The sequence below is a fragment of the Ixodes scapularis genome, unplaced genomic scaffold (genome assembly GCF_016920785.2).
Source record: "Ixodes scapularis isolate PalLabHiFi unplaced genomic scaffold, ASM1692078v2 PGA_scaffold9__187_contigs__length_104089568, whole genome shotgun sequence".
NCBI classification, from domain to species: domain Eukaryota; kingdom Metazoa; phylum Arthropoda; class Arachnida; order Ixodida; family Ixodidae; genus Ixodes; species Ixodes scapularis.
The window spans coordinates 21,447,061-21,464,314 of NW_024609884.1; the positions used below are offsets into that span (position 1 = coordinate 21,447,061).

A 17,254-nucleotide genomic window follows, 5' to 3' on the forward strand; every position below is an offset into this window, starting at 1 on the left:
TAAATACTACGGCGTGTTCTTTTTTATCTCTAAATTCAAAATACATTTTGAGGAAACGTACATGAAGGTGATGCCAGGACCTGCATTCATATTTTCCCCCATTTCCCAGTGGAGGGGAGAGAGAGAAGGCGTTGTAATAGAGGTTGGGGGGGGAAAGGAGGGGGATGTCGCATGTTGAGCAGGCAATCCACATTATTTTGTGCATGTATATTTTTTGCTTGCGTGAGCCTAACCAGCAATAATTTCACACAAAACAAAGCGTGAGAGATAAGACGTGCAAAAGGAAGGGGAAAGGTAAATAAGAAAGACGTGCGAAAGGAAGAAGAAGAAAAACAAAACAAAACGAAAAGGGCACAGCAGCAGACGACAACCAGATGGGGAGGCGAAAGTCGGGAAGGGGTTTTGGGTTGAGAGCAGGTACGAAGGGGGCGACCTGGGGGACGGGGCAACACCCCCAGAATAAAATTAACGAAAAGAACGCAAAAACTGTTAAAACATAAGAAAAGAAAAGAAAAAAAAAAACATGAAGGGCAAAACGTTGGAAAACATTGTCGGGGAACAAAGCGGGAGCCGGGAACAACAACAAACATGTATCTGACGTCACGCTCTCAGTGTTGCTACGTAGTTTAGCCAGTTTAGCAGTGTTTCTTTATATGTTGAACCAATTTTGAGATAAATCAGTGTCTAACAAAACTTTTCCATCCCGCAAACCATAATAACTCTATGCCGCAAACAGTGCAAACCAGAATCTCGTTTAAAGGTTTTTTATGGGACGCAAAATTGTTTTATGACTATATAAAATACTTATTTTGATATCTTACTTGATGTTTAATGTCTTTATGTGGCAGCTTTTGTCTTTTTAATGACGTGGCAGCTTTCACGTCATGTTTCCGTAGTTTTCGTCAGACCAGCAGTGACCCCTACAACCGGAAAGTTTCTCGAAGAGCGAAACACCCTCTGGGCCACATCGTACGGCCGGAGCTGTTTTCTTTCGGGGCGCTGTATTGCCACGTAACACCGGTGCTACTGAACGTATGATATTTACCAGGTTTCGAGGTTGAATTGTCGGAGACGTCAAACTCATCATGCCCCTCAAGTTGGACGTGAAGAGGAAACTCCTCGCTCGGTCCGATCGCGTGAAGTGTGTCGATCTGCACCCGACGGAGCCATGGATGCTGGCAAGTCTCTACAACGGCAACGTTCATGTTTGGAACTGCGAAAGCCAGCAACTTGTCAAGACGTTCGAAGTCTGCGACTTGCCCGTAAGAGCTGCCAAGTTCGTACCACGTAAGAACTGGGTGATCACCGGCTCGGACGACATGCAAGTGAGAGTCTTCAACTACAACACCTTGGAGAGAGTGCACATGTTTGAAGCCCACTCCGACTACATTCGCTCCATCGTGGTCCATCCGACCCAGCCTTTCATCCTGACCTCGAGTGACGACATGTTGATAAAACTCTGGAACTGGGAAAAGCAGTGGGCCTGTACTCAGGTTTTCGAGGGTCACACCCATTATGTGATGCAGATTGTCATCAACCCTAAGGATAACAACACCTTTGCCAGCGCCTCTCTTGATCGGACGGTCAAGGTGTGGCAGCTGGGATCCGTGACCCCCAACTTCACGCTGGACGGCCACGAGAAGGGGGTGAACTGCGTGGACTACTACCACGGCGGGGACAAGCCCTACCTCATCTCAGGTGCAGATGACAGGCTCGTCAAGATATGGGACTACCAGAACAAGACATGCGTCCAGACGCTGGAGGGCCACGCGCAAAACATTACGGCGGTCTGCTTCCACCCGGAACTGCCCATCATCATGTCTGGCTCTGAGGACGGTACTGTTCGCATTTGGCATGCCAATACCTACCGGCTGGAGAGTACGCTCAACTATGGGCTTGAGAGGGTCTGGACAATCTGCTCGCTTCAGGGGTCCAACAACATGGCCCTGGGTTATGACGAGGGAAGCATCATCATCAAGCTAGGTCGCGAAGAGCCAGCCATGTCCATGGACAACTCTGGCAAGATTATCTGGGCCAAACACTCGGAGATCCAACAAGCCAACCTGAAGGCAATGACAGACACGGAAATAAAGGACGGCGAGAGACTTCCCTTGCAAGTGAAAGACATGGGAAGCTGCGAGATTTACCCGCAAACCATTTCTCATAATCCGAACGGGCGCTTTGTGGTTGTTTGTGGCGATGGAGAGTACATCATATACACAGCAATGGCACTCCGAAACAAAAGCTTTGGCTCAGCGCAAGAATTTGTCTGGGCACTAGACTCGTCAGAGTATGCAGTCAGAGAAAATGGCTCCACGGTAAAGATCTTCAAGAACTTCAAGGAGAGGAAGTCTTTCAAGCCAGATTTTGGTGCAGAAGGCATCTTTGGAGGCTTTATGCTGGGTGTAAGGTCTGTAAGCGGCCTTGCTTTCTATGACTGGGAATCACTGGAGCTTGTTCGACGCATTGACATTCAACCGAAGCATGTTTATTGGTCTGAGAATGGTGACCTTGTTAGTATTGCTACCGAGGACTCCTTCTACATCCTCAAATATGATCCGGATGCAGTTGCCAAGGCCCGCGAAGCGAAGGAGGGTGTTACAGAGGATGGCATTGAAGAGGCGTTTGATGTTCTTGGAGAGGTACAGGAATCAGTCAAGACTGGGCTCTGGGTCGGCGACTGCTTCATTTACACCAACAGTGTCAACCGCCTCAATTACTACGTCGGTGGTGAAATTGTGACCATTGCTCATCTGGACCGCACTATGTATGTCCTGGGCTACATCCCCAAGGAGAGCCGCCTGTTCCTGGGAGACAAAGAACTGAATGTTGTGTCCTACTCGCTGCTGCTCTCCGTCCTCGAGTACCAGACTGCGGTCATGCGTCGCGACTTTGAGATGGCAGACAAGGTCTTGCCCACCATTCCCAAGGAGCAGAGGACCCGCGTGGCCCACTTCCTTGAAAAGCAGGGCTTCAAGGCACAGGCACTTGCAGTCTCGACAGACCCCGAGCACCGATTTGAGCTCTGTCTCCAGCTGGGAGACACCAAGACAGCCCACCAGCTGGCCATGGAGGCTCAGAGCGAACAGAAGTGGAAGCAGCTGGCAGAACTGGCTCTGGCACGGGGCGACTTTGCCTTGGCCCAAGAGTGCCTGCACAACGCGCAGGACTTTGCTGGTCTTCTTCTGCTTGCCACCTCTGCCAGCAATGCAAGTATGATTGCCAAGCTAGCGACCAGTGCAGAAGCAATGGGAAAGAACAATGTGGCTTTCCTGGCCAAATTCCTGCTGGGCGATGCTGGAAAGGCCCTTGACGTACTGCTGGAGACCAAGCGGTACCCTGAGGCTGCCTTTTTTGCCAAGTGTTATGTTCCCAGCCAGACCTCGCGTGCTGTCAAGTTGTGGAAAGAAGAACTCGCCAAAATCAGCGAAAAGTCGGCCCAGGCACTGGCGGACCCGGAAGACTATGAAAACCTCTTTCCTGGCCTGCAGGAGTCCATCAAAGCCCAGGAGTTCCTCAAGAACCAGAGCCTGCCTGGGAAGGTGCCAGCTGCAGAGTTCCCAAATGCTGTGCCCAACCATGACCGGAATCCAATTGAAGAAATGAAGGCTGCTCTAGCAATGGGCACCTTCGTACCGACACCTCTTCCATTAGGAGGCTCAGCATCCCATCCCGAAGCGAAGCCACACACTGCCGCAGCAACAGCAGCTCCACCACGGGAGGATCCCAAGGGTAAAGACAATGATGAAGATGTGGACCTTGATCAGTTGGAGCGGGAGCTGGAGAGCGACATTGAGAATCTGGCATTGGACGAAAACATAGAAAATATTGACTACAAGCTGCCAGAGGACCTCCTCAGCGATGACTAATTTTTTTTTTTGCATGGACTCTGCAGCATTTTCGTTTTTTGTCTCCAAGCATGCATTCCGGGCATGGCCTTTCTTGTACTGTAAATTTGCACTGAAGTGTTGTATTCCAATAAATGTACCAAACACAAACACTACCTCAGTGTTGTATTTGTTTGGAGGAAAAGGGGCAGTACTAGCAGATATTCACTGAAAAGTGTGCTGAGGAAACTGTATGAAATAATTTTCCCATAGGTGGGCATACACCTCTTTGGTTCAGCATATCTCTTCCAAGGTGTAAATTGATACTTTGCTTTGTTGCAATGGTGAGAAGACAACTGTTGCAATGGTGAGAAGACAACTTCAAAGGAAGTGTCCATATTAGCCATTGTTATTTCAATTTCACGGAAAATGGTCTCGTTGGATGTATTTTTGTAGCGACTTTTTATGTGGTTGCATATGTCATGTGAATTAGTGCTGTTTAATATATTTTGTTTTTGAGAAGCTTACATAGCATGTCTTGTGACCTTGGTGCATTCGTCCCAATCCATTGTCTGGTCTCGAGTTTTGACAATGTCGAAGGTCACCAGTTTGCCTGTCTTTAACAACACCTTTGCCAGCGCCTCTCGATCGGACGGTCAAGGTGTGGCAGCTGGGATTCGTGACCCCCAACTTTACGCTGGATGGCCACGAGAAGGGGGTGAACTGCATGGTTCACACATGGTTCAGACAGAACCATGTCTGATTATTGAAGGTTTTTGTTGCCCACAGCAAATGCAGGTATTCTTGTTTGCAAAGTGGTCGTTATTTACTCTTTCGATTTTTTAAAATATATATTTAAATTGAAAAGCTAGTGCAGTGTGGTTGATGTTGCAGTTGAAGTTAGTGCATTGGTGAAGGTGAAGGCATTGGAAGGCATTAAATGAAGGTGAAGGCATTGGTGCATTGGTAGAGGTGAAGTGAGTGCATTGCGATTGATGAATTTTACTTCAATACATTGGGGATTTTTATACAATGTACTTTTTGCTTTATTTGAGGTATAGAAGTTGATGTCTTTTGACTTCCAAATACTTTACAAGTGTATTTTAACAAGTTAAGAATGTGCAGAAATATGCCATAATGCAAAAATCTTTTTCATGTGAAAAAATAAGTGTTTTTGTGTTGACTTTTGTATTTTTTAGAAAAGGTATGTTGGGGGGGGGGGGGGGGGGGGTGCTATGTTTTCTGAAAACATACCAAATTTCTTGAACATTCAGGTTCTAATTAGTTGAACTTTTGAGACCTCGAGCACTAATCGTTTAGCATAACCAATATTTAACCGCTTAATCACTTCCTTCGTTTACATTGTTAGCACTCTGGCCAAAGTTGTGCTGATAAAACCCATTAATAAATAAGTGCTATTATGTGGTGCAAAGTACCCACTGCATGACCTACTTCTAAAATGCAACAAAGGAAGCATTCAAACTTCATCTTGGCACATAACTCGTGTGTAAACGAATCCCATTCTTTAAAATGTTGGTCCAAGAAACCAAAATGGCTGTTGTTTCTTCCATTCACCAAGCAGTAATGTCTAGAAGTCCTGAAAGTACATTGTGTTGACAGTGGTATATGTAGTATTTTTTCAGAAGCATCTGCTTTACCATGCAAAGTAGATTATTTGGCTCCCAAGTATTGCATTTCTCAAATTCAGTCTACTAAATTTTCACCACAAAACATTACTCGTACAAATTCTCCCAAATAATATTCCATTTACACTAGAGATCAACACAAATGGGCAGAAAATTGTGTTTGACGACAACCGAGAGATATGGTGAAGATCACGCATGTGCAACAGTCTAAGGAAATGGAGTGCCTGCTCTATCCAGAAGCTGCTGGAGATACACAGAAGTCAGTCTCTCCACTCGGCTGAGGGAGAATGAGTACTCTAGAGACATATTGAAAGGGTAAGAAGAATTGGGTTGTGTGTGTGTTTATACAGCCTAGAACTTGGTCTGCCTCACAGGGGCGACGAGTCTCCCAGCTGTAGACGAGAAATTTAGCCAGTGCGGTACAGCCGCTAGCCTGGGGTCTTTAACGTGCGTCATGCAGTAGTGATACACGACCGCACGCCGGTACGATGCTCATCCAGATTGAAACGGGCAGGGGTGGGGCTCAAACCCAGGATCCCTGGGTTCTGCAGCGCGAGCTTTCGCTCCACGCGTGTCGAGCTGGGTGTGCGCTAGACCACTCGGCCACCGATCCCCCCTTATTGAAAGGGTACTCGTGTACTCCACTGCTAGCTGCAGGACTTCACCTGAAATCGGTGAAAAAAATTGATTTTTCTTTTTAAATCAAATAAATTAGATTTGATCAAATCAGAATAATTTTATTTAAATCATTGTAGCTAGAAAAAAAAAAAGCTATTCTTTTTCATTGTGTGCAATTTTAAGCATGGCAGATTGATTGATCAATCCATCTGAATATTTTTTACTGGTGTATAAACCCCACCATATTAGAAAAAAAGCAGCTTGATTTTTTAGCTTGTAAAAACGCTTTATTTTTTTTCGATTTCCTTGTAATAAGAGGTTACGTGTTTGTATTGTGTATTTTTTTTTTTCATTTCGCGTTCTGATTTGATTGCAATAGGACATTACGTAACTGACGAATGAAGTCTGAGGTAGAAAGCTCCACGCTCCGATATGCTCAGAAGAGCACCGCTTTTTGTTCATATTCAGCCTGCAATAAATCTTGCTGAATGATTCTTCGATGAAAATATGAAACAAATGTACCCATAGAAACCACAAAATGAAAAAAAAAGCGATCAACAAGTATTTTGGAGATTACTTTCGCAGGGAAGGTTCAATTTAAAGCACCACAGTAAACGGAGTGGGATTTAAATCACAACCGAAATCATCTTGATTTTTGTTCTCCACCTTGCCTCAAGTAATACATTCATTTCATCATGCCCTTTGCTTGCCTCCCCCCAGGGGCATTATCTCTTACCTAACAATTTGGTTCAATTGCCTCCATCAAATGTCAGCCAACAAAAAACAAATTCATGCTCTAGCCACCAGTGGACATTTTTTAATTGTAGTCAGAACAAAATGTGGCAGTCACAAATCCCAAAGCACCGAATTGAACAGTTGATAACAAGTGCTATGGCACTATTTTAGGAAGGTTGTTCTCCTTCATGAGGTGTCAATAAGGAAAACTATAAATGCCTACTAATGCACTCTTCAAGTTCCTTATAGCCTCCCCATGGACTCAATACTGTAGGGGGAGAGCATAAATTGCTGCTTCCTGTACAATTTAAGAGCACCAGATTCTAGCAGGCACTACCTTTCCAAGTCACAGAAGCCACGCATTGAAAGGGCATTGCAATTTTATTTTGTGCAGGACACCTGAATGAGCAAGGGTGGATGTAAAACTTGATAGCTTCAACCTCTGGATGAGCAGAGATGCGGTGGTGCTCGGTTAAAAAATGTCTGAATTGAATACAGCAAAGTCATTCATAGCCTCCCTATGCAAGGGTGGAACTAGGAATGATAAAACACAATTTGAGCGTAACTTTATCAACCACGCTTTGAATGCATCCTTAGTGATCAATAATTACTCTCACGCTCTTCAAATGCATAGGTTTGCCAACTTTATTTATTAAAACATTCCTTTGTAATTAGGAAAAACAAGTGTTTGCCAGACTCAGTGTGCCTACCACAAAAAGGCAGATTTTCAAACCAAAGAAACAAAGCCAAACAAAAACTAAACAGTTAATAATGCTTTTACTAACTTTTTTTAAGAAAGGATGCCGGCCATCGGTCTATCCCGCTCTGCTAGCCCAGTACAGGAACTCGGCAAAACATTTCCTTAAAGCGCCAACCCAGGGTCATCTGCCAGATGCACCCTAACGTCCCAAATTGCTGCAGCCAATGAGTCGCACAGGTAGCAACGTCTTTCCTTTATAAGGTTAGCATAGAAAAGGATGGCAGCACGGGTACCACACGCTCATCCTTTCACTTCTTTTTTCTTGTCCTTGGGCTCCTCCTTCTTGGCTGAACTGGACTCTTTCTTCTCTGCATCCCGGTTGGTGATTTTGTTGTTGATCAGATTGTGCAATGCCACTACCGAGCGCACCAGCGACGCCAGATACACCACCAGCATCTGGTCATTGGTCTTGATGTACAGCGACTTGACAAACTCCTGGAGCCCAACGTCGGGAAGCAGGTTGAAGATGTCCTGCAGCTGGTAGATGATGGTGTGGTTCACTGGCAGCTTGCCCACCACTACCTGTGCAGAGAGTACACCCAGTCACGGTTCACATGCTCATTTTGCTCTTTCAACCCAATCTGAATTGCAAGAGGTGAGCCACAACAATAACATTTTGCCCATTGTTCTACATCCGGCAGAATAACGAAGGACAATGTTTCCTTGCCCTCCCACGATGGCCTACCTGCTCGAGGTACTCTCGTATATGGTGCACCTGACCCTGAAGCCCCTTCAGTCCCATGAGCTGGTTGGTTATCCTCTGGGAGAGTGTGCCCAAAGTAGTGTCCTTGATATCCCTGTTAAACAAGAATTGAACAAGCGTCAGCCTGACAGTGTAATGCAGTTCCTGCTCTTCCTAATGAATGCACTTGGCAAGAAATGCACTTTGCCACACTCAAGGGAAGAGGAACTACAATCATGACCGCCTGGAAGGGGGCTTGAGCTACACGAAAACTCCTACAGCCAGAACACCCTTTACACTAGAACCCCGCCCACTGAAAAGCAAGGCGAAAGCCCAAGCATCCACCTGATCTCGCCACACCGTCGTGTCTGTCTGCACTATAAAGTCCGTCCACTATGGTCATCGTCGAGAGCAGGAAGCGGCTGCCCGATGAACCCTTGCACATTTTAATAAGGCTTGCCCAAAACTCGAGTCCGAGAGTATAACCCCTTTTCTCCAAGCTGAGCAAGGGGTGACCGCGCATAGTGCAGTCTGTTTGAAGGCCTAGCTTGTGCTGGCTTCAGAGTCTGGGTTCGTGTGTATGTCCATTCAGCAGACGCTCCGTTTTTATAGTGACGGTGACCATCGCAGAGGGACTTCAGTGTGCAGGGACACGGCGGTGGGGTGAGATCAGGTGTGTGCTTGGGCTCTTTCGCCGTGGTTTTTAATGGGTGGGACACAAACAAAGATCTTGAAATAAGGACTTAATGCCGATGGATGATTTCCTCCAGTGCCTAATATTTTGATGAGCCTTATACGAAAAGCATATTTTTCTGGCCATCAGGCAAATTTTCTTCCTTTTTTCCCTCGGAACATAGATCTAAGGTACTACACTGCCTTCTGGACTATAGTTCACACCTGGTGTATACTGTTCCAAGGGGAAAATCCTAAAATGTCCTTCAATGAGTCCACGAGTATGCTCTCCATATGTATCACATAGCGATTGCATCCTCCATTGTGCTCAATGCTACAGGCATCGCAACCATGGGTTCATGAAAGACTCCACCATCACTTGTTTATCTGTAGTAATGTTTTTTTTATCTTAAAGACCATTGACCAGTTCGCGCTTTCCACTTTTCCCTCGCTTCCTCCTCTCCCCCCTTCTACCCTGTCCACCGTTAGAGTTTACTAGAAGGAACGAGTGGGACGAGCTACAGGCTCCGCTCATGCTTTCAGTTGTATCTCAAAATGTGGAAAGCGATTAGGTGGAACCAAGCCACTTCGATCGCAGCACCTCCTTCGCTGCGATCAAGCAACGACACAGGTCAAGGTCATATTGTATTTTTTATGATTTTGACGTCAGAGGCAACGTCAAAGAATCACGACACGACGACGTCATCGCCGACAACGTTGCGCGACTCCAAGATGGTGTCGTAAGGCCGCCGTGACATTGCGTCGCGTCAAGGACGCCGCCGCTTGGCGAAAGTCAAATTTGGGGGTTTTACGTGCCAAACCAACGACAGGCATCTAGCACGCCCCAGCGGAGGACTGAGGATTAATTTGAACTACCTGGGGATCTTCTGACGTGCAACCGAAAGGTCGGTTACACGGCGCCTCCTCCTGCCATTTGGCGACATCGCGTCGCTGTTGTAACGCGGTCGTGACATGGCGTTGAGGACGACGCCGTTACGCGACAAAGTCGCCGTTGTGACGCGGCCGTGACATTGCGTCGCGTAGAGGACGCCGTTACGCGACATCAAGACGCCCTTTGTATTGTGGTCATGACGTCGCGCGCCACATTGAGGAGGATGTAAACGTGGTCGTCGATGCCGACGTTGACGTTGACGCCCTACGCAACGTCAAAATCGCTATGACATCACATTAAAGTCGTCCTGACGTCACCGTGAGCGTCAATGCCACGACGAAGCCTTGGCGGCGTGTAACGTCTTCGCCTTCGCCAGCATCAACGTCGATGCACAGTCACGACAAAGTCTTGACGTCGTTTAACGTCGTAGACAATGACGTCAACGTCGCGAAGCTGTCGGGACGTCGAGTGGCGTCATGTCGACAACGACGTCAACGAACCGGCACCAAGCGTCCTTATGATGTTGGATTGACAAGGACGCCGTCATCTTGACGTCCCGTGACGTTGTCGTCGTCGTCATCAACGTCGACATCGTCGTCAACGGAATATGACGTCAAAACGCAGTCTTGATGTCGGGTAATGCACGCTGTCAATGTCGATGACGACGTTGACGTCAAGGCGTTGTCCTGATGTCGCATGGCGTTGTGACGACAAGTCAGGTCGCGGTGACTTTATGCACGTGATGCCCCACGTCTAAGTTGTATAAAAAATATAGTCCGGCGTTCTATCGCTTCTATGACCTTGACCAGGGTGCCGGTCGAGCTTGGCATTGGAACAAACATGTTTTTCGGGCGCTACGAGCGAAGTGGTTTGGATTCGCCGCTTTTTTCCATATGCGAAAGTACCAAAAAAGCACTCCGGTGGCCCCACTCATTCTTTCTAGTACACTCTACCACCGTTGCCAGTTTCCTTCTCCCCCATGGTGAGGAGGATCTTCTGCCTTGCAGAATCTCAAGTCTGCTAGTCGGCCTTTAAGATGGAGGATATGGCATGATATACTATGATATGATATGATATATCTATTTTAGCTCTGGAAAGCCGCCGCACTGCGAGGATTGGGCGAGTTAGTTGTTCATATTTGTAATCTACAGGGCACAAGAACTATTCACACTCAACCAAACATTCACACCAGTTAAAATGAATCACTCACTCAGCGCCAACTATCAACTCAGTGTATTTCATCTTCTTCTTCTACACCTTTGCACATCAAGCACACTTCGTTATTTTCTCTTTGCTGTGAAGTAAAATAACACTTCCTTGGATAATGTTAAAGAGGGGCTCCTAACACACTTTTCGTCCAGCTTCACAATGTTCTAAACCTCAATAATTTCTTGCGTGAGCTGTTGAAAGTCTTTAATGATAACAGTGCAGTTACTTAAGTCTGCTGAGCATCCACAGTCCTGGCAATGGATGCCTAGATGTCCAGAATTTGTGTTTTTTATGCTGTTGCTGTGCTTTCTTAAAAAAAAGAACCTAGGAAAAAAATTTTTTCCTTTTTACCCGATTAGGACAGCCATGTTTAAAAATAAATGTGTGTAGAAAAAGAAAATTTTTTTTACAAATACAAATCTTTCAATTTGCGGATGAAACTGAAATTGTACTTCTGTGGGATGATGATGATAGCGTTCATACCGAACTATACTTCGTTTCAGCTCAAGTTCAGACACAGCCGATGCTACAAGTGCAAGCATGCGGCCCTGAACGTTGCTTGCACTGCACAGGCACGCATTCGTGGCAGGGACGCTGAAAGGCCGGACGTTTGGAGTCTACAAGATTCGACAATGTCTGAACAACTGCGGCATAAGTCTGCGAACGTAGTGTCCGTAGTGTAAACGAAACTCCGAGAGACAATAATCAAACGGTGAGACGACGACGCGGCTGTGACGCGGGAAACGGCTGGACAGCTCCCAAGAAGCACACTGCGCAGGTGTGTCATGCCGATTACGTGGACACCACCGAGCGCCGAGAGGAAACATTGCTGACGTAACCCATTGCGCTTGTCCAGAGAAGTAAAAGAAGCAAAAAGGGGCAATGGTGATGACGTTTAGCTCAATGTTGGCTATGCCCACGCCGTAGCCTCGACTGCCCTGTTAGTTGCGCCTCAATTCGCCTGCTCGCATCAGCCGATTTCGGCAACTTGGCGAGGTGCAAAATTTGCCGGACCGTTTATGAAACATTTAGATAGAACTATGTCGTAATATTTTATGTGTGGTCTTCCTAGGTGATAGTGAAAAGGACTGCATTGTTTTTTTTCAGAAACAAAGATGAAGCGGAGTTGCCCTTCAAAGGAATGTCGAGCATGTAGTTGCAGTAAGTGGATCCTCGCGACTATGTGAGGAGTTATTCTACACGACTCCTGTAAACTATGACATCATAGTGCACAGTGGTGGTCCCCCGGTTTTAGTTTGACAATGTTAGTTTTTCTCAGTAAATATGCAATTCTGCAGCAAAACAGATTTTTGGCAGTGTCTTAACACCCTAATCTTGCATTTCACATTAAAAAAAATTAATCATTTCTTTTAGGCTTAAGTGTCCCTTTAACAGCAATCAGCAAGGAACAATGCAGCTTACCGCAGCAAATGCTCTACTCCAACTTCTTCGGCTTCTTCAGCTCCAATTTCACTAGAGACGTGTTCAAAGGTTTTGGTTGTTGGTGTGCCATCCTGTCAGAAAACAGGAAAAGAGGATGCAAATTGAACTCAATTCAAGGCCTATGAAATCTTGGCTAAAATATATTGTAGCACCAATACTCACATCGTGCACTTCCTCAACGGCTATGTAAGCCTCTGTTGGCAGGCCAATAGAAAGTAGCTGAGCATCAATAATGACAAGCACCTGAAGGTAAAATTACAAGCAATACAACTAAATATTAGTTACATGCTTTTGCAAATACCATCGCAATAAGGCTACGGATAAAATTTTAAACCATCCAGAATATTTTTCTTAAGTATAAGATCAGAGCCTTGTGTGTTTGCTCCTTTATCTCTGTTCCAAAGACTTACAGAGGTGCTACAGTATCTTCGAACAAGCTCGTTGATGGGGATGTCGCTTGGATGAAGGTTAGGCCCAGTGTGGTACCAGCCAACAATGCGTTCCCGTGCTAGAAAAAACAAAGAGGACAGGATAAAACAGTTGCATAAATCCCGTGAACATTTTACAACACATCTGTAACAAGGAGAAAGCAGGCTCTCACCATTCACTTTCTTGAACATGGAATACATGTGTTCGAGGTAGTCATGGTCCAAAAACCATACACTCTTGTCTTTTTCATCTTCATCAAAAGGAACTGGCAGGAGACAAATGGTATGTTCATGTGTAAGATTTTATGCAGATTGATATGATACTCTTTTCTATGTTTGCACGGAATGAGTTTCAACAGCAAAGGGCACAAAGGAGCGTAGATGAACGATCAACAGTGAACGATGGTTAGAAACTAGCAAGAGCAGCAAAACATGTACCAGTGGTGAGATCCCAACCCACAACCTCTCGGCTAGGAAACTCTGTCATTCTCAGCTTTTATCCACCAAGGACGCCGCAAAATCACTAGCCAAACGTAAGGCAACTACAAACCTGTTAAATTGCTGCGAATAAAAGTACCGAGAGAGAGCCTCATCAGATATGACAAGCAAAGCACATTCCTTGCATACGGTCAAGATCGACTGCCAAAGCTATGTAATCCTGAGTCATGATTAATTTGAACGGTGAAAAGAAACCACGCAAAACAGTAGTTAACTAAATAACCAGCTGTCAGGCGCAAAAAAAAAAAAAAAAAAAGAAAGAAGAAGAAGAAGAAACTTTTTCACAAGTTGCTTTCAAACCCATGGGGTCTGAATTACTCGCCGAGATTGTGCGTTCGGGTCCGACCACAGGTGCTAGGCTCTCTTGCGCAAGAAAGCACAAACTGTTCGGTGCCGGCGAAAGCAGAAAGAGAAGATCGCCGAAATCATAGCGCTAAACTCGGCTACTACAACTGCATGTTTCTGTTCAGGGCACTAAGTGAATGATTATTGGTAACCTTGCAATGCATCACACAGTGCGTCGTCATTCAAGTAAACACAGCAACTAGCGGTACTGAGCACGCGATGACAATGCACTTTCGACTGTTCGTTCAGTGGCTCCTACAGCTTTACTAGTCAGTTGGCGAACTATTTGTTGCGATCATGACGCTACCACGAGGAAATGGAGGTGTCTAGTCGCCTCGTACTCACCAGCGAAGCTGTTCGATACGTCCAAGACACCTTTTTCTTTCCATGAGCCGAGAAGGATGCCGACAACTCTGTCCTGATGACCGATCTTTCCCATGCGATTGAAATGATCGACAACGCTAAGTAGCACCAGCGGATGCACGACAACCTTAGAAACTGCCAGATCTGTTCCAGTCATGTTCCTAAGCGTTAATTTCGGTTGAACGGAGTTACTGACAAGCACAAATTGCCTTTTCAGCCAGAGGAGCAGGGAAACTTTCTCGACGCCACCTGCATTCCTTCAAGCATCAGGACTGATCGTTCGTCAACTAAAGTTGGAATTGAACCCCTACGCAACTTCTAATGTACGTAGTCAAATTTTTATAATTGTAAACACAAAAATAAATGCACTGTATTTTAGATATTTTATATTAATTAAAGTTATTTTGGAAAAATATTTGTTTTTACTGGGAGCCATCGGGGTCATATGGCGCTACAACCCGGTCACAAATAATCAAATTATTTCCCTCATATATTTATTTAAAATAATTACCTCCATTAATTTGACAAAAAGTGAGAAAACTTCACATTTAATTCAAAATAAAAAAGCTAATGTTTAATGCATTTGATTGTTTATTTTAATATTTAATATTGCAATATTTTTCTAATAAAACAACTATTTGTATTTAAGTATTATAGAAGTTAAATATAATTACAATTTACTATTAACAACCATTCACATTATTACACTTAAACCATACCCTCTAGTCGGCACTAGTCTCGTTCTGAATCATTGAATTTGTTACATCCATGCACATATACATTTTCTACCCCACTTCTGCATCTCTCCAGTTCATACGTATACTCCGCGCATACTCTCGCAGTTTCTCGATTTTCATTCCGTCATTCGGACGTTTGTTGCCCCTTGTAGCTGTTCGTTGTGCCTTCGCATAGCGGACTTTTGGTCATCGTCGTGGTGATGATGGAGTGAAGTGTTTCCAACCGGTCCTGATGTTCGACTTCATTCTGACATTACCCTTTTTGGTTTCGATCGAGCTTAGCACTTCAAGGAGCCTGTCGTGTAAATGGAAGAAAGCTTCAAAGCAGTTTGAAGCTTTCGGTGTGGTATTCATGGAACTATGAACCTAGATTCGTTGTCTTTTGCTTTGTCTTATATTAGTTACTCTGTGGCCAGCTTGACAAAGAAGAACTTCAAGTCCAGTGTTCAGGAGATCTCTCGCGTAAGTAGACGCTCAAAATAGGTTTACGCCAGCGGCTGTCCTAGACGCTGCGTCGTTCTTGAAATGGCGGAACGAGGGACCGCCATTATCATTGACGTCATTTTACCTTGTCGATTTGGGCAGGTTAGAACGTGCTATTTAACTGAATACAAATGCCCCAGTAGTGTGGGTGGGCTGCCCGACACCTCGGTCTGTTATCGCAGTGGGAAGTGTTTTTCTGAACGGAGTTCTGGCTCTGGGGAGCTGTATGGAATGTCAGCCACATATCATTTCGGCACTAATTTGTGTGGTGCAAGACGCGACTACCTCATTGTCAGCGTTTTCGTTTGCCAAATATATTTTACACAGTGAGGCCGTATGTTCTGTAATTGGCCTGTGCTCCTTTATGATCCTCGGTACTTGATGAGCCAGAAAATAAAAAAAAAAAAAGGTTCTCCCGGAAACGAGAATATAATAATGTAGAGCATTTGAAGGTGCGTTCTTTAGGATCAGACTTCGTTCGGAAATTGGAGGCTGCACGACACCAGAAAGACCTGTGTGCCGCGATCGGGTGCCTAGTTGCAGTAACAAAATTGCGATCGCTCGCAATTAATTGTTCTAGAATCATTCAAATGAACGCAGTGTCTCGGAATTTTTTCGAGCACCCACAATGCTCAACTTGAGCGTGAATCTGGTAAACCTCTTGAACGACCCTCGAAGATAAGCTCATTTACGTGCTATATTTTCTAAAGCAAAAAGCTAAAGATTAAATAATGAACAATCACGTAGAGCAAAGCCGATTTCTCAGACTAAGCTCATAGTATTGACCCTTCATAGTATTGACCCTTCATAGTAATAAAACCCGAGACTCGGGAACACAGAACGTCTCAAACACAGCTGAAGGTTTGTCAGACACTCCTTGTCCTTCACTAAACTGACACCAACTCCACCATACACTGATGTGCCCCACTCTTGTTCACTGTGGTTGCTTCTGTTTCCCCAGATCAATGGTGGTATGAATGCAACATCATACAGCCTACCTAATGTAACCAAATGAAAAAATGACTTTCCACAATGGTTTTGCCATTCTGTTTGTGGTGCTTTTTATTTGAGGGTCAAAAGTGCTTTGTGATCGAGCAATAATTAATTGGAGACATTGTCTCCGGGCAGGCACGTAGCCAGGATTTTGTTTCGGGGGGGGGGGGGGGGGGGGGGGGGCACCCATAACAAAATGCTGTATGAGGGGGAGGGGGGAGAGGAGGTCGCAGCAAAATGGAAGATTTTTGGGGGGGGGGGGGGGGGGCCCATGGGTCTTTCCCCTGGCTACGTGCCTGTCTCTGGGATTACAAAGGGCCCATTCTGTTGAAGTGAGGGCCGTGGGAGTGTATGGAAGTATTTGCTGCTTTGTGAAGGCTTTATGGATGGGTGTGTTGACCCAATTTTGGATCTCGCTCTTTGGACATATGCAACATCCCAGGACTTTGCTGATGTGCAAATAACAGAAGGTTTCCTGGTGCTGCTAATGTCTATGTCCAAAGGGATGCATCCAAAGCTTACTGTTCACCCTTGCAGTTCTTTGTATGTGGAACGGTGTAATGCACCTTTTCTGAGAGAACTGGTGGCACCTGTCAGAAAGCTGGGTTCCAGGATTTCTTGGTGTCAGAGGAGAGGGAGGAGGCTTCTTTGTGCAAATTTGGGTGCAAAAGATCAGCCACATGGGCAGACAAGATTTTGGGAGAGCTCAGTGGAGCCAACAGGATCTAGCTTTTTTGCTCGAGGGGGCGACCTCATTTGCTTGTGCACACATGATCAACTTCATACAAAAAAACTCGCATACCAGCAATTAAAAAAAGGTGAATTGCCTGGTAGCATACAAAATTTGTTTTTGCCCATTTTCATGCAACTGTCGCAGCATTTTTGTGACATCTGTCTTGCTGCTTTGCGCAACATATTGTGCC

The 17,254-nt window shown here is 45.4% G+C and overlaps 3 protein-coding genes across 5 annotated transcripts in view; 2 read left to right on the top strand and 1 right to left on the bottom strand.

The window, feature by feature from the left end:
- Positions 1–897: 897 nt before the first annotated feature.
- LOC8039107 (coatomer subunit beta') lies at positions 898–4,003 on the top strand. The gene has a single exon (XM_002413136.4). The coding sequence runs from the start codon at positions 1,086–1,088 to the stop codon at positions 3,867–3,869; it is 2,784 nt and encodes a 927-aa protein (XP_002413181.1). The 5' UTR covers positions 898–1,085; the 3' UTR covers positions 3,870–4,003.
- A 3,450-nt stretch (positions 4,004–7,453) lies between these two features.
- Positions 7,454–14,398, bottom strand: LOC8039108 (26S proteasome non-ATPase regulatory subunit 7). Its single transcript, XM_029969108.4, has 7 exons — positions 14,101–14,398; positions 13,086–13,178; positions 12,895–12,992; positions 12,647–12,727; positions 12,464–12,555; positions 8,272–8,383; positions 7,454–8,108 (listed from the first exon to the last, which is right to left on the bottom strand). Exons 1-7 carry the CDS (start codon positions 14,273–14,275, stop codon positions 7,827–7,829), a joined length of 933 nt encoding a protein of 310 aa, XP_029824968.1. The 5' UTR covers positions 14,276–14,398; the 3' UTR covers positions 7,454–7,826.
- A 528-nt stretch (positions 14,399–14,926) lies between these two features.
- LOC8039109 (CCR4-NOT transcription complex subunit 1) overlaps positions 14,927–17,254 on the top strand; it is a 45,781-nt gene continuing 43,453 nt past the window's right edge. For 2 of the 3 annotated variants that reach the window (XM_029969112.4, XM_029969111.4), the window contains exon 1: positions 14,964–15,317. In XM_029969112.4, coding sequence (XP_029824972.1) covers positions 15,216–15,317 — 102 coding nt within the window. In that variant the 5' untranslated portion in view covers positions 14,964–15,215. Of the gene's footprint in view, positions 15,318–17,254 lie in introns of all 3 variants that reach the window. The other variant, XM_029969110.3, reaches the window with a different exon arrangement.